The 24,234-nt window shown below is 30.3% G+C and overlaps 2 protein-coding genes across 2 annotated transcripts in view; both read left to right on the top strand.

The window, feature by feature from the left end:
- The window catches only part of LOC106326507 (cytochrome P450 78A5), a 12,151-nt gene extending 9,507 nt beyond the window's left edge, over positions 1 to 2,644 (top strand). The window contains 3 exon segments of the mRNA XM_013764476.1: positions 804 to 1,176; positions 2,038 to 2,252; positions 2,254 to 2,644. Of these exon segments, the coding sequence (XP_013619930.1) occupies positions 804 to 1,176; positions 2,038 to 2,252; positions 2,254 to 2,644 (979 nt within the window).
- Positions 2,645 to 20,969: 18,325 nt separating this feature from the next.
- Positions 20,970 to 22,222, top strand: LOC106327830 (cytosolic sulfotransferase 16). Its single transcript, XM_013766107.1, has one exon. It carries the CDS (start codon positions 21,042 to 21,044, stop codon positions 22,053 to 22,055), a length of 1,014 nt encoding a protein of 337 aa, XP_013621561.1. The 5' UTR covers positions 20,970 to 21,041; the 3' UTR covers positions 22,056 to 22,222.
- Positions 22,223 to 24,234: the final 2,012 nt, after the last annotated feature.

Raw genomic sequence — 24,234 nt, 5'->3', positions numbered from 1 at the left:
ATTTGGTTGAATAATTTGTTTTGTTGAATTGATTAAGATTTTTTTTACAATTTTTTTATTTTTTTTGTATTTATAAATTTGATTTTTGTGTATAAATTTGATTTTTATATTTTACAAAACGATTTTTGTACATAAATTCGTTTTTTTTGGATTTTACAAAACGTTTTTTGTACATAAATTTGATTTTTTGGATTTTACAAAACATTTTTAATATCTTTAAAACTTACCCGAACGAGGTGTTCCCGAACATTCAAGACCCGTAGTTTTTTTTTTTTTTTTTACCAAAAACTCGGAATGGTTTATTTTTATTTGTAGAACTTCGAATTATCTAATATGTTTCAGTTTTAATTTTAATTTTATATTTTCGAATTTAAATTTCAAAAATTTTAATTTTTTAAAAAAAGTATTTTTTTTTAAAAATTAATTTTTTCGAAATTCCGAGGAAAAGCACCCTCGGAAATTTCCGACGATCTTTTTCTCAGAATAAGTCGTCGGAATTTTAAAAAAAAATCCGAGGGAATGTTCCTCGGAATTTTCCGAGGGGCTACGTTCCTCGGAAATTTCCGAGGGCCACGGTCCGAGGAAGTCCTCCCTCGGTATATTCCGAGGAACTTTCCGACGATCTAGTGGTCCTCGGAGTTTCCTCGGAAATTCTGTTCTTCGGAATTCCGTTCGGAAATTTCCGAGGAATTTCCGAAGAGTTATTTTCGAGGACTTTTTTCGTCGGTATGTCGTCGGAATAGCGATATTCCGACTACATACCGACGATTTTTTTCCTCAGTATGCCGCTGTTTTCTTGTAGTGATCTTGCATTTTGGATCAGTCAACAACGTCATGTCTATCGTTTTCGTAAGAACATATGATTTCAACGATGGTACCAATGAGTTGGAGCACTTCGTGTCCGAAGGCTATGAGCTTCTCGGAATATTTAACTGGAGTGATCATTTCCCGGGAGCGAGGTGGTTAGATTTACAAGGCGTGAGGAGAAGATGCCGTAGCCTTGTCGGTGAGGTGAATGTGTTTGTCGGAAATATAATCGATGACCACATATCAAAGAGGTCTCTTCATGATAGTCAAGAAGAAGAAATCACTGATGAGGATGACTTTGTTGATGTTTTACTTGGCATGCAAGGCAACAGCAAACTTTCCAACTCTGATATGATTGCCGTCCTTTGGGTAAGTAGGTACTAGTATTAGAGCATCTTTCAATGGTAGTCCTTAATTAGGAGTACTTAAGAAAAAAATAATTAAATAATCAGTAGACTCCACCAAAAGCTAATGATTCAATCTTTAAAATTCTTAAATAAGAACTCTTTCTTAGTGAATCTTTGCACTATTTACGGGTCCCCACGACATGTGGTGATCCGCGATTGGTTGATATATTTTTTTTATCTGAAAAAGAAAAAAAATAATACTTAAAAAATCAAAATACATTTTTTCTAAGGACTCTTCTTTGGGTAACACCATTGCGGGTGCTCTTATTGTCTCAAGTTATTTTTAATTTATATTTAAAAAAAATATTAACGTATACTCCCTCCGTTCCTTAATGATAGACTTTTTTTAAAAAAAGTTTATTTCAGAATGATGTATTTTTGTATTTTCTATGAAAAAAATTGTAAACTTCAAGAAAATTAATTGACTTTATTGAATTACTATTGGTTAAAAGTTATTGAAAACTGAAAATTACAGAAAACGATACATTTACTATAGTAGTTTAATGTGTTTTATTAATATGTGTGAAAATATTAAAAAGTCTATCTTTTAGAAACGGATGGAGTATTAAACAATTAATAATATAATTTAGAACCTCTAAATTTAGAATTGTTATTAAAATTCTAGAGTTCTAAATACTGATTTACACATCTATTTTGGAAATATTTAAAAAATTCTATTAAAATTGTTACTTTTTTGACGCCTCCGATTCCAATTGCACATACTAATAGTACTACTGTACTAGACGACCGTTATGGTAAGTAGGAGTGAATGTATGTGTTTGTGCATGGATAACAAAAATAAAAATTGTTTTTTTCTGTATAGGAAATGATTTTTAGGGGAACAGACACCGTGGCCATTCTATTGGAATGGATCCTTGCGAGAATGATTCTTCACCCTGACATTCAAGCCAAGGCGCAGGCCGAGATCGATGTTATCGTGGGTGAATCGGGACGTCAAGTCTCAGACTCAGACCTCCCCAAGCTTCCATACCTCCGTGCCATCGTCAAGGAAACCCTAAGGATGCACCCACCTGGTCCTCGCATGGGCTCGTCTCACCATTCACGAGACTCAGATTGGGACCCACTTTATTCCCGCTGGGACCACTGCTATGGTTAACATGTGGGCTATAACGCATGATGAAAAGGTTTGGCCGGAGGCTCACGAGTATAAGCCAGATAGGTTTCTTGGTGCGCCCGAAAGTGGTAACTTCCCCATCATGGGATCTGATTTGAGGCTTGCTCCCTTTGGTGCAGGGCGTAGGGTCTGTCCTGGTAAGTCTATGGGTATAGCCACAGTGGAGCTATGGCTGGCTCAGTTGCTAGGTAGCTTCAAGTGGGTCCCTTGTGGTGAAGTAGATTTGAGCGAGACTTTGAAGCTCTCTTTGGAGATGAAGAACCCTCTTGTTTGCTAGGCAATCCCTAGGGTTTAATTAGGGCTTCGTTGGTTATCAAACTATGCTATTCTTATCTCTCTCTATCTTGGTTTTGTTTGATTTCCTATTGCTTTATTTTCATTTTGTCCGTAGCTATATCTAAATAAAAGTTCCAATATATGGTAACATTTTTGTTTCAACTTCTTCTTTAAATCAATCCAATACTATATATCATGGTTTAATATCCTAATATGTTACATGATATTTTCGTAATAACATCAGAAATTTCATTTGAAATAAGTATTTACCAAAACTACCATATACACAGGTGTATGCACATAAACTTGTCATTATTGACCACTATAAGGCTATACGGCTATCGATGTAGAATAAACTAATGTAGTTACCTATAAATTAGCTACATTAGTTTATTGGTTTCATTATTAATATATATAATTTTTTTTAAAATGTCATTATTGACCACTGTACAGCTATCGATGTAGAATAAACTAATGAGGCTAACTACACAAAATATATATATGACTACATGGTAATCCGCGGAGTGAGCTTTTATAATAATGTTTGTTTATTAAATGATTTTAACATTTTGCAACACTATAATTTTTATCGACTATAAAAGACGAATATAAATGTTGGTCTCTTAAATGTATCATCGTTGTTGAAGAGTTAACGTATTACATATTATTTTAATTATTTTTAAGACTTCATATGCACAAAAATAAATTAATTATTGTGGGTTATACAAATCACCAAAACCAAATAGGCAACATCGATTGAATAATGACATATTGGGTTTTCAGCTCTCCATTTGTTTACTATTGACTTTCCATAAGTGATTTCATTTTCTACCTCTATAAAATTGTGCTTTTGTTTTCGTCTTTGTTGCATTGATATGAGTTTAGTTTCTTTTTTTAACTTCTTCTATGAATTCGGTGAATTACATAAGTGTTAATTTAAAAAGATGGACATCTGTAGAAATTAGTTCCACTCCAGATACAAATATAAGAATCAAAATTTTGAAGAAAATTACCGGCAAACTATATTAACAAGTTAGTGTTCATATCTAATATATCAAGTTATTATAGAATATAAGTGCAGACGCAAAATATAAATGTCTGTCTAGTATATATTCACCAGTTTGGTCTAAAAATCATTTAATTCTAGAATAACAAAACAAATTACTTATTTTAGTAGCCTAGGCTTTTGAGGTTTAGTTACTTAAGAGTATACATATAAAAGTATATATAATACTTTACCATTCTAGTATATGTAAATTATGTATAAACTAAAAGCTGTTTGATTTATTAAATGATAAACAAGAAAACTTATAATAAATAGTTAAAATTTATCATTCTTACAATTATAATAGTTAGATAGGATATTATGGAGAAACAATATTAGACGAATGATCAAATCTCTCATTCTTCGAACAAACTCAAAATGAGCTGATTGGAATCTTGTCATAATATTTCATTAAAAACATTTTAGGAATAAAAATCAAGACTAACTTATTTAATCTGAATGAAATAATATATATATATAGTGCTTCCAATATTAAAAATCACTTCAATTTGAAGAAGTGTGTTTCTCGGATTCTCAGGATGAAATAAGATATCAGAAACCACATATTTCAAAAATAAATTTGTATACATAAAAGTATATACATTAGAGTAATCACATAAATTAAAATCAATACCCTTTGTTAATTTACAATCACATTTTTGGTAAATAAATCAAAACAATCATTTTATTTACTCTATATGATATAAACTAAACTTTATTGATATTGACATAGATATATATTATATTTTAATATAAATATTTATTATTGACACTTCCTACTCATATTATTTTTTAACATTTGTATATTTGGTAACAAAAACTTAAACTATTAATCACAAAATTTTTAATTTGAAAATTTTCAATACAAATTTCAAAATAAAAATATTAAGATCTCAATAATTTTTCACTGGACATTTTAAAATTAACATATTTATTTATTTGTATATATTACATAATTTATTTCAAATGATATTAATATATATAATATGAATATCTATTAATGAAACTTTATATTCATACGATTTATTAGGGTTGGACATTTTATCTGATACCCAAACCCGTATCTGAATCTGATCCGAAGTAGCAAAATACCAAACGGTTATTGAATTCGGAGAGATTGGATATCCAAACCCAAACCGGTAATATCCGAACCCGAACGGGTAATATCCAAACCCGAATGATATCCGAAGATAACCAAACATAAGTATACTTAACCCTATATTTCTAGTTTATTCCTCTCATTTTATTCAAAATATTTAAATTAATGATGCACATTGCTCAAAATTAGATAATATACACATAATTGTGGACAAAATCATTTGCTACTCACTTAAAATACATATCAAGCTCTTGTTTCTTGCATTAACAAAAGTTGCATCTAAAATTACAAAACAACAACTAAATTAGTGATTTTCTGTTTTTAAAGTTTTATCTCCAAGCCTATTAAAAGATAAATCTTTTGAAAATTAGTAAACTAGTTAAGTTAACAATATATTTTAAATACAAAAAAATTAAACAATGAATAATTTATTTATTTTTCTTCAAAATTTAGATATCCAAACCCGACCCAAAATATCTGATCCTAAACATAAAATACCCGAACCGGACCCAAAGTGTAGAAATACCCGAACAGGTTCTATACATTTATACTGAAATATCCAAAAATCCTAAATACCCGATACGAACCCGAACGTGTATCTGAATGCTCACCCCTACGATATATGATCATTTGTATCTTGCTTGAACAAAAAAAATGTTAAACCATTGATCACAAAATTTTCAATGTGAAACTTTTACCGTTTTTAGTAATTTATAGTCATTTTTAAAAATTCAAAATATAACATATAAGAAAAAAATCTAAATTTTTTATTATATCTTTAATGTGATTATTTAATTTCTTTTAATAATATAAAATTAAACAAAAAAAGAGAGGATACAAAAATTGTTATCAAATATGTCTTATTCATAATCATTAAATGTCATATATATGTTAACCATATTAGGTAATTCCGTAGCTTTTATTTAAGGAAAAAAAAAAAAAAAAATTGGTACACTAATAATTAATTGGATAGTTAGTTTAATAAAAATCAAAGTATAAGTTTTTGTGGACCAGCTTATTTTTCTAAGAATTCTAAGAATCATCCTCGTGATAACACGTGGCTACAAAAACATGTTGTAATGCTCCAGGATTAATATATAGGGGATGTATGACAATATCATTCAATTTCATAATGTTACTAGGTGATAATTCGCGTCCGGTGCGGAGTGAGTGGATTAAAAGAGATTATAAATTTTAATCTATATGTATTAAAAAAGTAAAAGTCATAGACACAAATATTACATGTTATATAATGAATGATTGAACAAAATTGTGTTATTGGTTTTGTGTAATTGAAGTATAGTTTGTGGAAGTAAATCTATAAGAGTAAGCAAAACTTATATAAAATTAGTTATGAATTAAAGATAAAATGGAACACATGAAATATAATTATTGCTTTCATAATATAAATTATGAATATAAGATAAAACGAAATATAAACAATAAAATAATAAAATATGAAAAGAACAAATTATAAGGAAACAAAATAAATAAAATACTGAAAAAATCACAACTTGCGAAAATGGTTTTGGTAATGATGATTTGGGAAGAAGATTGTGGTGAAGAGATGTGCTCAAGGCTACATATTTCTATACGTAATGATGCGGGTTTAGGATTAATCTGATGAAATCAAATCAGCCTAATTATAGAAAATATTCACAAATTAATATCACAAAAATTAGCTCCAATTTATATTAAAAACTTGCCTTTACACAAAATATAAATATATTAAAAACATCTACTTGCCTTCGTAGATTGAGATATTTTTAAAAATATTTGTTAGATAATATTTGTTAGATAAATATGTTTTTAGAATTTTTTCTATAATAGCAAAAGATATGTAAAATATATTTAAACGATTTGATCAAATTAAAACTGTAAAATATTTAATTTTTAGCAGTTTAAATATGATATATGTTTCAAATGAAACTTCCTCCTCATATATATTTATAATCATATGTATTTTGCTATACGAAAAAAAAAATTATTGATTACAAAATTTTCAATATAAGATTTTTAACAGTTTTAGTAATTTATAGTCATTTAAAAAATTAAATATAACATATACAAAATTCTAAAATTTGCTGATATGGTTAATATGATTGTTTAATTTATTTAATAGTATAAGATTAAAACAATTATAAATGATACACTAATTGTTATCAAATATTTATCATTGAAAATCACTAATTGTCATATATTTTTAATTATATTAGATAACTTAGTTTGTATTTATGAAAATATATAATATTAAGTAATTTTTAGCATGGTAATTCCGAAGCATGTTATGTAAATATATAACTAAAGCATGGTTAGAATAGAAAGATTAAAATGCGGTACGATATCATACAGTATTGTGTTACAAATATTGAAGGAGCTAAATGTTAGTAATTTCATTACTATATATAAGCTGCCATTAAATTTTATTGAACTTAATTGTAGACACTACCAATATATAAAGTGCCATTAAATTTGATTGAACTTAATTGTAGACACTGCCAATAATACGCATGCATATACGGAAAAGTGAAAATCTTGTAATATTACATTCATTACAATAAATATAAATGGTAATAAAAATATACCATAAACCATATATGTTTTATCAAATATCACTGTATATTATACAAGATATACCATAAACCATATACGTACAATATATACCTAAACCGCACTTTTCATAGTATATATTGTTGTTTGAATATAAGAAAACAAACGGTAAAATCATTACTATACATTTGATAAAATGCCACTGTAGACTATGCAAGATTTATATCTTATTAAAACTCAAATACAAATTAGGTTTGTTTGAAAACATTTATAACAATTTTTAAAAAAAGTTTATTTAGAAACATAGATTGCAGGTTTTTTTTAAAAAATTCATTTGGAAACATAGATTGCAGTTTTAAAAAAGAGGTTTGTTTGGAAATATGGATTGTAGTTTTAAAAAATAGGTTTGTTTGGAAACATGGATAGCAGTATATTAAGAGAAAAAAAGTAATAGGCTTATACTTTTAAAAAAATTTGGAAGTCCATTATATTATGAGAAACTATCTATTTGGTACCTAATAGGGTTCGGTTCAGGTCTATTTGGGTTTCAGATTTCCAAGGTCAAAGATTTCAGTCTCATTCTAATATTTCTAAATTTCAGTTCGGGTTTGCTTCGGATTTTTGCGGGTTCGATTCGAGTTCAGATTTCCCATTTAAATTACTTTTAAAATTTTAAAATTCATTATATATTTATATACTTTAAATTTCTCTAAAACTATAAACAAAATAATATATTAAATATAAATTTGAATAACATATATCAGAATACCTAAATTTGACATATAAATTATTTTAGTTCAAATATTTGGATAGAGAATCAATAATTATTTTAAGTATTTTTGGTGTTTTAAGTATCCTTTTACTATTTAATATATTTACTATTGATTATTTGTATATATTTTCAAGTATTTAAACCATCTTAAAAGTGTCATATATATTCTAGATGTTTTTTATATATATTAAATCTAAAAATAATTAATATATATAAGTATATAAATCTATTTCCGATATATTCGGGTACCCGGAATACTTCGTTTCGGATCGGATTCGATTTTGGTTCTCCAAAAATTAAAATTTTGAATAATTCGGATATTTAATCAATTTCGGTTTGGGTTTGGGTTTGATACTACTTTTTCGGATCGAGATCGGTTCAGTTCTTCCGATTCGGGTATTTTGCATAGCCTTTATATTATTAATATGAAAAACAAATAGAAACATATTTCTGAAAAATATATCCGCGCGAGCGCGCGGATCAAAGTTTAGTTTATATTATGGACAATACATACTGTATATATAGTTGTTGGAATATAATAAAAACGAACAATAACCATATGTTTCATGCTTCATTATTTGTGAACTATAAAGATGGTCGGTTAAGAAGTATACCCAAAGCATATATAACTATATTGCTATACATATATAAACAGTTCTTACACCTATGATATCATACACACAAAGTTCTTTGGTTAATATCTATAGAACTAAACTTCTCATAGAAACGGTGTTTGCTAGTACATATGTGTGTAAATTAATATGATCATTATAAAAGTATTTCTTACATTTCAAGCAGCAAATATTACTAAACCGGATGTTAATCTAGGTTTGTATTTTCATATTATAGTTATTTAACATTATGATAATTTCATTAACATGAGTAAACTGATGTATTTTATATGATAATATAAATGATTAAGTAATAATATCATATGGATGTCCAATGGCATATCTTGTAATTAATCTAGTAAGAGCAGGGTTTTTAAAATAGGGATGTGAAAAGATCTAATATGTTGACACCTAAACATAATATCAATTTTGTTATTAACTTACACTTTTAAGGTTTATTCTTAAAAATGATCTTTCTTTAATATATAAGGGATGTAATCAATATCATGAGTTTAATTTCATTAACTCCATTTAATTCTCCAATTTGATCTATTAAAATCTGATCCACTTACTGTAATTTAATTAATATCCAATTTGATCTATTTGTTACCTTTTACATTTTTATAAATATATGCTAATAACAACATTATGTGTTTCTATATAAGATTATATAATCATTTACAATTGTGTTGATTGTTTTTTTTTTAATATTCATATATGTTAAAATTGATATAAATAGTTGTAGATTTATAAACATAAAAGTTAAATTTAAGAGTTTAAAATATAAATATAAATTTTATTGTATAGTAATTTTTATGTAATGTATTTGTTTTTACACTTCAAACATATTAAAATGTTTCAAATGGGTTTTAAAAGTAGTTTTTAATATTCTTCTACTAGGGTTGGTCCGCCTTACGGGCGGGAATACTGTATTTGTGATGTAAGTTATTATTTTTGTAGTTTGTGTTTTAGGTTTCCATTTCCAAGTGATGTGTATGATAATGATTTTTATTTTTTTAGAAAGTTTTAAGCGAGGATAAACTATATGTGATAAGATATATTTTACTTGTTTATAATAGTTGTTTGTATATCAAAGAGTTGTGGCATTAATATGTGGGCTTTTAATGTAAAAATCTCTCAAGTATGTTTCATTTGGGTAGAAACCCCTCAATTAATGATTCAATATATTAACCCCTAACGTTATATATGAGAATGAAAGAGCCCCTCCGTTAATTCAACCGTTTAAGCAATAACGATGTGTTTTGATTATCTTGTAAACTAGTACATGATATTTTAATTAAACAACACGAGTACACGACATTAGCTTAGAACAACATGTAGTTTAAGATTAGTTTAAGCTTACGGCTTATACCATCAAGACGGAGATGATGAACCCTAGTTTCTCAAATTCTGAGATTTCCGAGTTTTAATTGTGAGATGTGAGAGAGGTGAATTCGAGAAAAGCTTATAGACTCTTTATATGTTCGTGTGTTCTGTGTGGAAATTGAAAAGCGACAGTGAAGGAATCGTGGCAAACCGAAGAAAAAGGAAAAAGGGTGAAAGATGAGTCTGTGTGAAATTTTCATGTTCGTGTGTTTTGTCTTTTTATAAGTTCTATATTTATGATGAAATTTTCATGTTTGTGTTTTTTTTTTTGGAACACATTCATATTAATAACCATAACAAGAGTTAGGTGTTGGCCATTAAAGCCTCAACCATAACAAGATAGTCGCCATTCATGTTTGTATATATTCTGATAATTTAGTGACTTGATTGTGGATCATATATGACAAAATGTAAATAGTAAAAGATGAGTCTGATGACCTTTAACCGAGACCAACAACATCTCTACGACAACAACTTGGCCAAATGACACAAACAACTGGAGCATAAGACATAAACAAGGTACAAATCATACACCACCAACAACTAAGAATAACAATTTGACCAAAAGAAACTAACAACACTTCTAAAACTTAGCTCTAATACTCTCCAAGACACTAATAATCTCTTCAATGTCTTTCTTCATATGAAAGGCTTTCTTCAGCTCCATCAAAATTTTTCTCTAAGAAATAGCAAATCACGTACAAGTTGGTAACATAAGAATCTAAATAGAAAACATAAGAACCAAAATAATTTTGTTTACTTCCCTGGACGGAGAAGAATGGAGAAAATTTACAAGAACCCTAAAATTTTCCGATTTGGGAATTCTGGAAATAGATAAAAAAAAAAAAGAGATATGAAAGCTGTGACATTTTTGGTAATTCAATGAACCGGTGCATTTCTGATTTAACGACAAATTACAACTTTTAACTTCAGGTAGAAGGAGGGGTTGATTCATTAAAAAACTGACTTTGGGGGTTTCTATGTCATGTTCTTAATTGAGGGGTTTTTACCCAAATGAAACATACTTGAGGGGTTTTTATGTTAAAAATCCTTAATATGTTGTGAGAGCTTCAAATAGTCTTCAAGTTGTTTCCTTTTACAAGACATTTATCCCATATTCGGTGTGCGTTATTTGTGGTTTGTAGTAATTTGGGTTTGGAAGGATTTGTTTTTGGGTAATTTTTTGTGTATATTATTAGAGTAATTACTTTTTATGTTGAAATTATAGTTTTCGACATGCTATTGGAGTGGAAGTGGTACTTATTTGAAGTTGCATTTTTTATTAAATGTAGAATGTTATATTGAATGTGAAGAAGGTGGTAAAAAATAATCAAAATATGAAAACATTGAAACTGAAAAGTGTAAAAACTGAGTAGTGGTCGATGAGTGTAGGAACTTGTTAGTTACCGTAAAACCAACTCTAAAAACTTCTCCATTTGTTTTCCAAATTATTGAGATGTTAATTTCTTGGTGGCATTATAAAAATCATATTGATTACATAACACCTCTTTTTCAATATAAAGACATCGCATAATGGACGTTTGATCTATTTCCAGCATTTGTCAACTCAAAACATGTTGGTTGACCGTTCATGGCTAACCATAAATTTCAAGCATTCTGCATGTTATCCTATGCATAGCAAAATTATGGCATAGAGATCGTTACTTTTACCACAATTGTTATTTTCCCATTTACGTAGATGTTTAGTCCTTGTTGCGGTTTTGTCAGCAATGCCAAAATTGTTTTTTTTCTATTTTATTCTTTTTTAAAAATTTTTAATATTAATTTTTGTCTAGATTAAGTAAAGACCTTCTTAAGTAAAGACCTTCTTACTTAATCTCATACCGTGACTTTTACAGTTATCGATCTAAACTGAACTGAATGGTTTTAAAATATTTTAAATCTCTATGTTACAATTAAAATAAAAAGTAAAGAAAAACACATCGGTTAAATATTTATTGTAAATTTCAATTCAAGTACGATATTGTTTCTAAAACTTAAAATGAAAATAGTTATGAATTTTAATGTTATAAAACTTAATTTAAAAAGTATTTATATATATACATATTTTTAATCAATAAGGTCATTTTAAATACATTGTACAGTTAAGAGATATTACTTATATGCACTACTTTATCGAGTAGAACTATGTGAGGAGTTATTATCCAAAACCTTAGTTATTTAATGAGAGGTGAAATTATTGCAAAAGCCCAAAAAGGCATTTTAATAATAGGTTTAAAACACAGCAAACTTTAGAAGATGACAAAATATAAAACCAGCACAGATGCCGAAGTAATATTCAAATATTAAAAACTGACTCAAATATTCAAAATAGAAAACTATATCAACTCCATTTATTTCTTCCATGCCTTCTTGGCCACTTTCGAATAGATGACTCCTCACGATTAGTACCACCAAATTTAAACTTAGAGAGGACTTCATTATCATCGTCACCCTCCTGTTAATCTGAAATATCACTATTTGTATTCTACAAAAGAATGATAATGGAATATATGTTTGAACTTACGTCGGCAACAAAGTCGGCGAGTGGCAGATGATGCGAGAGATTGTGAATGACTGATGGTTGGCAGTAAAATTGTTTGGCTTACCCTGACCTGGAAGCTGTATGTATTACCACTGCAATAAAAGGCGGTGGCTGCATCTCATCTGGATTAACTCCCTGTCCAGCCTATGTGTTGGACGTATCTGTTGCAAGTTCATAACACATAGTATATGGAATATGTCACACAATGCTATGTGATGCAATGTATGGATACCATAAGAATCTTATTGCCGACATAGCATTGTTATGCAGTTTAGTCATCTCTCCATCGAAACCAACAAAAAGACCCTCATCAGTGTCATTAGCAATGCTCATCTCCACACGATACCTATGAAAGTAGATACAATCTGTGAAAACCGTGTTGGTTGTGGGTTGGTGGTGATGTTTTAGGTTTTTATGAGATTAAATTGAAAAGGAATAAAAGAGGCAAGTGGTTCATAATACTGGAGCACACAACATCGTTGGTGTTATTGCAGCTTACGCAAGTAAAAGACAACACAATTCATTGATTTCAGTGACCTTGCCAGTACAGACGAATTCAATTTCCTACGGTGCATAATTATTAGAATCACATACGGAGTATAAACTTGCGGAATCTATATATATAAAATTTTATGCTACAACCTGAGGTTGGGTGGTGATGATGAACTCATTCAGCTCAGATATATGCTCAACGGCTCAACCTTGGCGTATCTCCTGAGCAATGTAGGTACTGGAGTGTTCCCAGTTCTTTAGAGACCAGTCTACATGATTGTGAAGTTTCACCATTAGATACTTAGTAGAAAAAAATCCCTCGTGCATAAGTCTCTTTATCGAAAAATTTGTGTTGCAGACGTAGCATTCAAAACAGACATCCTACAAAACACAGATTTAATGTGTGTGTTCAACAACTATTAGATAATTCAATTTTTCCTAATAAAAAGTATTAAGAAACACAATTAATATTGTAAAACGCATACACTATCGAGTTAAATCACAGTAAGAATTGTACCTCCAACAATTTTAGGATCGATAGTCGTGACAACAACTCTTGGATCACCTTGAAAGCCTTCCAATAAAATGATCAATGCATAATCTGAAGAATAATTTTGAAAAATTAGGAAAATGATGAATGGCATCATTTGAAGAGATATTAACTTATCCATTTTGATCGTTACCATAACACGTTCCTTTCCCTGTGGAACGTCACACACTATACTTTTCACAGCAGTGAGTCCTTGAAGAATATCTGAGAGACGATTGGCAGGTTTATTATTTATCAGTTACAGTTACGCAGCTGGGAGGACACAGGAATAAGTGGTTGTACTTGGAAGATGTGTGTTTATATTGGCTAGGCCATACATCGAATCTTGAGCACGAAACCTAAACCGCTCTTGAGGTATCGGTGAGACGGGTTCGTTTAACTCAACAAATGTGGTTGAATCACTGAACCGAATTGTTAGAGAAGTGTCGGTTAGTCCAAAATTCTGATTGCACCGTGTCACATCGAATCCGCTTAAGGTGAACAGTGAACCAGCCTTCAGAAGGTGTAGGAAAGTGTGCCGCGACGGTTGACATTCACGGTGGCTGCCATGACTGTCGACGGAAACACATGTGTGAAACGGAGAAACAAACAAACAGATTAAGGATTCAACATTCAAAAGAGTTTGATTAAAATCTTAATACAGAGTATTGAATATTTATGTATATAATCACCAGAATCTATATAAAGTAAGATGTTTATGAGTTTCAAGAACGAAATACCTTAGAACCGTGTGTGTGGATTGAAGAAGGAATTTAAGAGGATTGAATCTGTAACCGATTGATCTTTGGATCGGCCGGAAGAAGAGGAATAGATTAATCAAAACCCTAGTATCGATACGGCGAAGGTGAGAGATGGATGAAACAAAAAGTCATAACGCCACGTTTCGAAGCAATCTTATCACGATTTGCAACGTACTGTATCACACATACGAACGTCGTTTCTTCGTTTAGGGTTAGAGGCCACATTCATCTCAGCGGGCCCAATAAATCTTCCAGTTTCAGAGTCCAATCCCACAAAACGTTAGCAAAGCCCACGACGACAAAGTTAAATGATAGGGTGTGTTTTGGCGCGGATTGACACGTGTGGGCTCCTCGATAAATAATTTTATGACCTGGAATCCTAGGTGGCAGCACCAAAAGAGAAAAAAACATTTCTTTATATATAAAGATATTTAATTTTTTTGTTCTTCTATATATATTTTAAAAATAATAATAGTCTTCTATATTTTTCAAAGAATATTGGCTCAGCCCATTTATATTTATATCTCCGGACAAAATTAACATTTACTGCATTTATTTATTTTTTGTCTTCTTCAACACTTTAATCTGTTTGAAACAAAAATAAATAAATTAAATTTCTCTTGATGACCATTTGGATTTCTTGGAAGATTGCCAACTGACAGATTGGTAAGTCTTATCTCCCTTGTTCTTTATTAATACGAAGTGAGTTTTACGGGTTAAAAATAGAAGGGATCATAGATTCATATATTATGGCCTTAGTGGGCTTTGATAGGGCCTGTCATTGGTCGGTATAAAACTCTTATTTTTGATTGGTGGACGCTATAGTTGCCGATATTAATTAAAACTAGGTAATTACCCGCGCTACGCTGCGGGATTTTTTTTATTTTAAATTTTATTTCATATAAAATATTTTCATTTTATAAATGAATAATTATATTAATATAATTTTTGTATCTAAATATTTATAATCTAGACATATATTGTATTTTTTATATTTTGGTTATTGTATAATAATTATTTATTTGATATTAATCTTTAACAGATTAGCTTCCAAATTAATTTTTTCGCACCTTTACTCTCAAGTTGGTGGTGTAAGATCTCACTGTTTTCTTTGGGTTTTAGGTTCCAGTTTGTAGTCTAAAAGACTCTAATAATATCTTCTTTCCATTCCATAAAAGTATTTTGTATTTTAAAATTTATTTCAATATAAATATCAGTTTTACATTTTTATATATTAAAAAATCGGTTTAATCCTTGTTTTTACCTTTTGTATCGATCAAATAAAAAAATAATGTGGACTTCTAATTAAAAATAATATAAAGAACTTAAGCATTTTCTTAATATATTTTTTTGACAGCCATCTTATAACCACACTTATGTGTTTGATCCTTATTTTGATTTCGTATTCTATCTTTCTTACTAAATTATATATGCTAAATTTTTGTTTACATCAGTTTTATATTTATACTTTATTATTCATTTATTTTTCAATTGAGTTTAAGGTTAAAGATAGAAGTCCAATTCATTTCTTTTCCTACGCTTTTCTGGTTCACGAAATTGAAAATTCAACATTGTAGTAAATGTCCTTCACTTCACTTCAAATTTAAAATTCAATATTGTAGTAAAATAATTAGCCTTTGTTAAAATAATATATTTTGTAAAATGATTCAGTAAATATTCTCTATCACCAATATTAGTATTGGCTTTTGAAAAATATTTTACATAGAATATATTATGTGATATTTTTGATAAAATTTGTCACATAAATGTTTGTGCATTATTTATTTGTTAATGTAGTTGCTCCTTCATTTTGATGAACTTGGCAACCAACTTTGAGAATGAGACCGACCATCTGCATCAGAAGACGAGAGCTAGTATGATCGACTCTTTTTAGTAGTAGAACCAAAGCTATGATCGACTCTTCTTAGCAGTTAGAACCAAAGCTAGCTTTTTCGACTCTTCTTGAGTTTCAAAAAAAATTATTCTTGAGGAAATCTCAGCTTAGTTTAAGCTTAACAACTCATCAAATAATCCATCATCGGTTTGATTGTTTGTGGCTTATTCACTCGTTGGAATTACGGATTGTGAATTTGTGGTCTTCTTCATGTTTGAATGTTACTTATGTTATATGGTCTTCGATTGTTATATGGTCTTCGATTTCACTAATTTAGTAATAAATTGTAATAACTTGGTTTACTATAATTTGTTTGGTTTGTCTAATTATATTTATTTTTATCAAACCAAAACTCAATTATTTTATTCACTTTCTAACCCGTATATTTCTGTAAGCATATATATTTCCTTCTACCTAAAGCCAAGTTATCATCTTCTTTATATTGTAAACACTGATGCTTTTCACCAGCACCTCTTTTTCTTATCTTCTCTTCTTCCCCTCCTTCAGACTTCGTATGGTTCTTGGTTCATCCCTCAAATCCTCCTCTCCGTTCATGTATGCGAAAAAGACGTTGTGTTCATCTCTGATCGTCACCACCACTGTTGTCCTTAGAGTGATAGAGTCATCTCATCTTTACTCTTGTTGGTATTATGTAGCGGAACCGAGACGTGGAGGAGAGCGACGTCGGAGCTGCCGCTCTTCACCATCACTGGATGCTGGAATCTTCACAATCCACCAGAGATCTGCACCGTTACCATAAACCCTAGAACTCCCACCCAAAACTCTCTACACTTATTCACGAATCTCTTCACTCTCCGAGAAAGAAGATGGAGGAGGATCGTGTTCTCTCATCTATGATATAACATGATTTTAATGGTATTTAGGATATCATTTAGCTCATTCTAATCATTCTAGGTTGTATTTAGGTCTTTATATTGCATTTTCATACATAATTGCATTTGATAGAGTTTGGAATGAACATTTGGAAGTTTATGGCGAAAATCATGGGTTAAATTGCACATTATGGAAGTCTTGGGCCCAATGTGATTTTAACAAAAGTTCAGGGACCAGCGCTGCAAATTCACAATTCTTGGTTGGGTTAAATTTCACAATCGAAAGTACAGAGGTTGATTTGAGAGGGTGTATCTGCAATATCAAGAGTTTTGGGGTCAAATCGTGAATAGTCGAAAACGTTAAGGACTATATGTGCAAAACAGCTAAAGATCACCATTGTCGTTCTTCTTCACTTCGATCCCGACAATTCCGGCGATTACCACGGCTGTTTCCGACGATTGCGATGGCTGAGAGTACGACGGAGTAGGCGATTTGGAAGAGAGACCCATTGGAGGAGTTGTCGAGCTTCTCAATCGGAAGCTCAGCCACGACGGAGTGATAACCGGAGTTGCAGAAGACGAGTACGGTGCTGCTGGCTGGACCACGAACCGAACCACCACCACGAGCCAAGCCTGAGAAGAAGAAGAAGATGGAGGTCACGATTCAGGCCCGAGACAGACGATGAACTGCGACGGAGAAGAGGAAGCTCGAGACAGAGGTGAATTATGAGGAGATGAAGCTGGCCACAAGGCTGGAAGAGATGAGTCGAACTATGAAATCCAGTGACAGAGAAAGTGAACTAAAGATGAATCAAGAGACCCACGAATCTGTTCACTCCACCATCTTTGAGGATATGATTTTGATTTCAATGGAGAAGAAAAAATGACGTGTAGAAACGAAATAAGTTAATTGGTTCTCCAAGTTTTTTCAGTTAATGACATGTCAGTTCCTCATGCATTTTAAAGTCTGATGTGTCATGCTCTGGAGAGAACCAAGCCTAATTATTGTGTTGATTCTAAAAAAACAGTGGCATGGTAACGTAATTATCTCTAAAAAGCAAGGGAAGAATCTTAGTAGATATTATGTTTAATAGTATACACTAGATTTTAATTCACGCTTAAAGTAAGATATTTTACTTTGTAAAAATTTATTAAAAACATACAAAATACTTTTTTATGGATGTTAAAATAAGTAAACCCGCTCTATTTAAACACATTTCATTTAAGAGCCACATAATTTTAAACCCGGATCCGTTTACACCAATTTAGTTTAAAGATCTAATACGATTTTTCCTTCTAAATATGTGAATCGGCGAATAAGTGATTATTTTATATATAATTACTGATATTAATTAATGTTTACATTACGTGATTTACCTATATTTATTAATTGATATAATAATTTAATTATGTTTATAATTTTTATATATTATAATGTTTTCTAAAAAGAGAATTAGTTATGTTAATCCGAATTATATTAAAAATAAGGAAACTTTCATTTTTGCCACTTATTCATGTTTATCACCACTAAAGAGATATTTTTAAAAATATCTTCTTCATTAAGTGCCAAAAGATTTTTATACCCTTGTTCTCTCTCTATATATATATAATAAATAATTATTTAAATAAATAAATAATAATAATAATAATTTTTTTATGTTTTCGAATTATAATTTTTCAAATTGAAACTTTTCTATATTTTTTTATGATTTTTCGAACTTTATTTTTCAAAATTTATTTTTGAAACTATTTTTTTTAATTCCATTTTTTAACTATGTATTTATATATTTATTAAAATCTAAATTTTACATTCCAAAAACCCTACGTCATCCCTCAACTCTAAACCCTAAATCTAGATTAGTTAACAATATTCATATGCTTCATTAAAAGTGAGGGTAAAAACGGTTAGTGTAAACATAAAAAGTAGTACTATGAATGTGGTATTTTTGGCAATTTCTCTTAAAAATATATTAATGACAAAATATACATTTCTAAATAATTATAGAATTTCAAAATTATTAATAAACACACAATTATAAAATTTTATTAATATATCACATAATATCAATTTTATTTTAAGAATATTATTTTATATTTTAATAGTTTAGGTTCAGAATTTTGTTAAATTTAAATTTAATAAATGATTCATAGATTTCTAGTAACAAATACTATCAAATTTTGATCTGTATATTCTCTTATATATAAGGAATAATATATTTGTTAAAATAATATCTAAGAATATTCTACTTAAATCATCTATGTGATAATTTTATTGGACTTTTTCTAGTATAATAAATTCTTATATGCGATCAAATAACTAAATAGATTTATAGGTTTTTACAAATATATAACTGAATTTATGTGAATCTTTGTAATTTATGTTTTTATGAATTTTTTTTTTGTCATCATTTATGTTTTTATGAATTAAAAATATGGAATAGCTCAAAGAGATCGCAATGTCAACTTTAGTGTTTTTCCAAAAGTTCAAATATAGTAAAATGTTTCCGTATTGAATTTTTATTTAATTTGTGCTTGGCTAAACTTTTTCTAATTACTTAACTACTAAAATACATTTAACTAAATGGATAAGCATAAAACTTGATTCTCACATGTTGACAAAAAGGAAATAATACATTGGAGGCATTATGTATATTGCCTCCAATGTATATTGCAATATTAGTATATAAAAAGTATATTGTTTATAATAATTGTATAGAATAAATTGAATAAGTATATGGTAGAATGTGAATATGTGATGCACTAAAACCAGTGTCATCAACTATGATTTGAAGAATAAATTGAGTAAGCACCGTAGCAAACTGTTTAAGGTTTAAAGACTTCAACACCAGATCTAATGTTCGAATCCCATACTATGCAATTTTTTTTTGCAGATTATAGAAAATCGATTTATTAATGCAGACTACAAAAGAAAATCTTACAAGAAATCTTCAACAAGGTGTAAACAAATTTGATCAGGATAACCAAAAGTTTTATTATTTTTCTTCTTTCAAAAAAGTTATACATGTTGTACAAAAAGGTTTTTGATGAATAAATTTGGGCAATTTTCTCAAATAGTTATTTTTAAGTTTTTTTGTCACAAAATAACTTTCAGTAAAAAAATGAACAAAATAGCTTTTTTTATTTTAAAGTTTTTAATATTTATTTTTTATTTTTTAAAATTTGAAACACTAACTTCAAAAATGTACCCTATTTTTTAATAAAACTTCTTTTGATTATTTTTTTTCGTTGAAGGCTATTTTTACGATAAAAACTAAAAAAGAAGTACTATGGAATTTCTTCGACAAATTTAGCATTCCTCACCAAAAAGAAATATGTGATACTGTACATAGATATATCGGCCTTTTGGGCCGCACTGCATTAACAATTCAGTGAGAAAAATGTTTATTTTATTAGAGACTAAAGTGTTGCAGCCTGCAACTTGCAGGCTATGGAAACTGCACAGAAACTTCAGCATCTGGCTAGAGACAAACGTTGACCGAACTCGGTAGACCAACCAAGCTTCTACCTACAAATGTCCATTTCTAAAACGTGTTTTTTAGTTCCAACAACAACCACGTAATTAAATATTCAGTTTATTTACATACAAATATATAATCTATTTTTAAGCTATCAAACGAGACTTAATATATAAAATTTCAAATACAATTAAAAACGAATTTGAAAACCAACAAAAAAAAATGTTTTTTTTCCAACGCAATGCTGAATTTTTATAAACACTAAAACCAGTTTATTTTTAGTTTGTAATGCATAAACCATCATCACCTACCAAAATATCTTTATCTTATTCTATTATAAAAACCTTTTCTCATCTCCCAACAATCCCATTCCATCTTCTCTCATCTTATTACAACACAGCCCATCCTCTGTTTCAACAAAAAATGGAACCAACCACAACCCAGAACGGATCCGAACACGAACTCTCGGAGTTCGAGAAGACCCAGAAGAAGTACCAAGACTTCATCGCTTCCCTTCCAAAGAGCAAAGGCTGGAGACCCAAAGAGATCCTCATCCAACACGGCGGACACTGGTGGCAAGAATGTCTCCTCGAAGGCCTCCTCCACGCCAAAGACCACTTCCAAGCACGACCCACCGACTTCCTCGTCTGCAGCTACCCGAAAACAGGAACCACCTGGCTCAAAGCCCTGACTTACGCTATCGTCAACCGTTCTCGCTTCGACGACGCCACGAACCCGCTCCTCAAACGGAACCCTCACGAGTTCGTGCCTTACGTGGAGATAGACTTCGCGTTTTACCCCACCGTCGACGTCCTTCAAGACCAAAAGAACCCACTATTCTCAACCCATATCCCAAACGGGTCGTTACCCGAGTCCATTGTCAACTCCGGTTGCAAGATGGTTTACATCTGGAGAGACCCCAAGGACACGTTCATCTCCATGTGGACTTTCTTACACAAGGAGAAGTCTCAAGAAGGTCAACTCGCGAGTCTTGAAGAGTCTTTTGATATGTTCTGTAAAGGTTTGTCGGTGTACGGTCCTTATCTGGATCATGTGTTGGGTTACTGGAAGGCTTACCAAGAGAACCCCGAGAGGATTCTGTTCCTTAGGTACGAGACGATGAGAGCTAATCCTTTGCCGTTTGTGAAGAGGTTGGCTGAGTTCATGGGTTATGGGTTTAGTGCTGAGGAAGAGGAGAAAGGGGTTGCTGAGAATGTTGTGAAGCTTTGTAGTTTCGAGACGTTGAAGAATCTTGAAGCTAATAAAGGTGATAAGGAGAGGGAGGACCGTCCTGCTGTTTATGCGAATAGTGCTTATTTTAGGAAAGGGAAGGTTGGAGATTGGGCGAATTTTCTGACTCCGGAGATGGCTGCTCGTATCGATGGGTTAGTGGAAGAGAAGTTTAGAGATACTGGCTTGCTTGAACATGATCAGTGAAATGTGTTTTCTTTGATCTCTTCTGGTCCTTTTGTTGTTTGGTACAAAACAGAGGTTGCTCTGATTTTCTATTCGGTTCTGTATTGTTTGTAATTTGTATCATCATATTTATAACCAGAGAAAGATCTTTGATGCTTGAGTTAATAAACATTCAGAGCTACTTCACCTCTGTGCATGAATAGAAAAGAAGTGCTGCCAAAAAAAAAATATATATAATAGAAAAGAAGTTCAAGACACATCTAGCAAAGATGGATGACTACAAAGTCAAATCCTTTCAGTATATAACATATTAGTACACTCTTGAGTCTTCACTAGCACAGTCTGCTGCTATTCTTTAATAAAGCTGTGTAAGAATTTACGTGACTATATGTAATGTATGTTTCCATAATGACTTGATTAAGAAAACCAAGTCTAAGTCTTTCAGCTTCTTAGTGGCTCCACTCCCGGTTCAGTTTTCTGTACCAGTAAGGTTTATGCTTAATTACTTAGTAATTGAACATTTTAGCCACGGTTGTTCGCATTGTAGTGAATCACAGCCACTCTCTTGGTCATCATGTTGTTGATGTTCTTTTTCTTTTGAATGAATGTAAAATTTATTCAACCAAAAACTTATTTACATCAAGTGCGTCAGTTTTTTTTTGTATTTAAAGAATCAAAAAATGCTTTAAATAAAAGAATTTATCCAGTTCCTATCACCGTATAAATTTTATATCCCCGGAGGAAACATCCAGGGTTTCCATAGCGTTTCTTAGGAGTTCCTCTCTTGCCAGTAATGATAGCAGTCACGTTTGCTTCTATCAGGTTGGAAACATTTTATCCCAAATGCCCATCCACATGCTCTTTAGTCAAACTTTGAGCTGATGAGAGGATTTGAGAAGTTGAGGTACTTGCAATAACGGTACAAGGTTAAATAAAGGTTTCAAAAAAGAATATCAAAGCTACATCCTAATCTAAGCATAAGATTATAAGTAGGTCGAAGTGTGTGGGCATGAAACAGTACTTGTAGAATATGTAATCGTCCATTTTATGCTCCTTATTATTCAAGAATGATATACACTAAATAGGTTAATCATATTAGTTATTGTCTGTTTAAAGATGGTATGGTTCAAATTTAAATGGAGATAAGTCTAACTCTCGAAATTGCTAGTATCCCTTAGAGCCGATCTGATCCTAATCATGATCGAAAACGGGCAAATGTGATTTAAGTGAACCGAATGTTTGAGATCATTTTACTACTTGTCTCCGAAGATGAAATTTCGTTCAAATGAACAAATTTTTCTAGATTCAATTTAAAATTAATTGGCGGTAAGTGGAGTGGCTCAAGTCCCTTATATATTACTCAAGTCTTTTACATATTTTCAACGTGAGATCTTCTCTCCAACACTTTCTCTAGAAATAATGGTGTGTGTAACTATTAGGACGTGGATCAACTCTGATACCATGTCAAATTTCTTGGGCTTTCAACTTAAAACCAATTGGTGGTAAGTATGAAAGAATGTGAGGATAAAGAGATGTAGATGAAGAACATTGAAGAACAGAGAGAGAGAAAGAGAGAGAGAAAGTCTATTCCCTTAAAATTCAAATTGTGGATCTAGATCCAAGTTTTTTCAAGGCAAGTTGCCTCTATACATAATACAATAAAATATTTATTGTTTAAAAATACTCAACGGTCTTCTTCTTCTTCTTCTTTGCTTCTCAAGTCTGGTCTTCTGCTTCTAAACTTAAGTCTGATGCTTCTTATAAAGCCTTATAAAACCTTATAAAACCTTATAAAACCTTATAAAACCTTATAAAACCTTATAAAACCTTATAAAACCTTATAAAACCTTATAAAACCTTATAAAACCTTATAAAACCTTATAAAACCTTATAAAACCTTATAAAACCTTATAAAACCTTATAAAACCTTATAAAACCTTATAAAACCTTATAAAACCTTATAAAACCTTATAAAACCTTATAAAACCTTATAAAACCTTATAAAACCTTATAAAACCTTATAAAACCTTATAAAACCTTATAAAACCTTATAAAACCTTATAAAACCTTATAAAACCTTATAAAACCTTATAAAACCTTATAAAACCTTATAAAACCTTATAAAACCTTATAAAACCTTATAAAACCTTATAAAACCTTATAAAACCTTATAAAACCTTATAAAACCTTATAAAACCTT

This window comes from Brassica oleracea, chromosome C2, assembly GCF_000695525.1.
Source record: "Brassica oleracea var. oleracea cultivar TO1000 chromosome C2, BOL, whole genome shotgun sequence".
Classification (NCBI taxonomy): domain Eukaryota; kingdom Viridiplantae; phylum Streptophyta; class Magnoliopsida; order Brassicales; family Brassicaceae; genus Brassica; species Brassica oleracea.
This window is presented reverse-complemented; position numbering and strand designations above follow the sequence as displayed.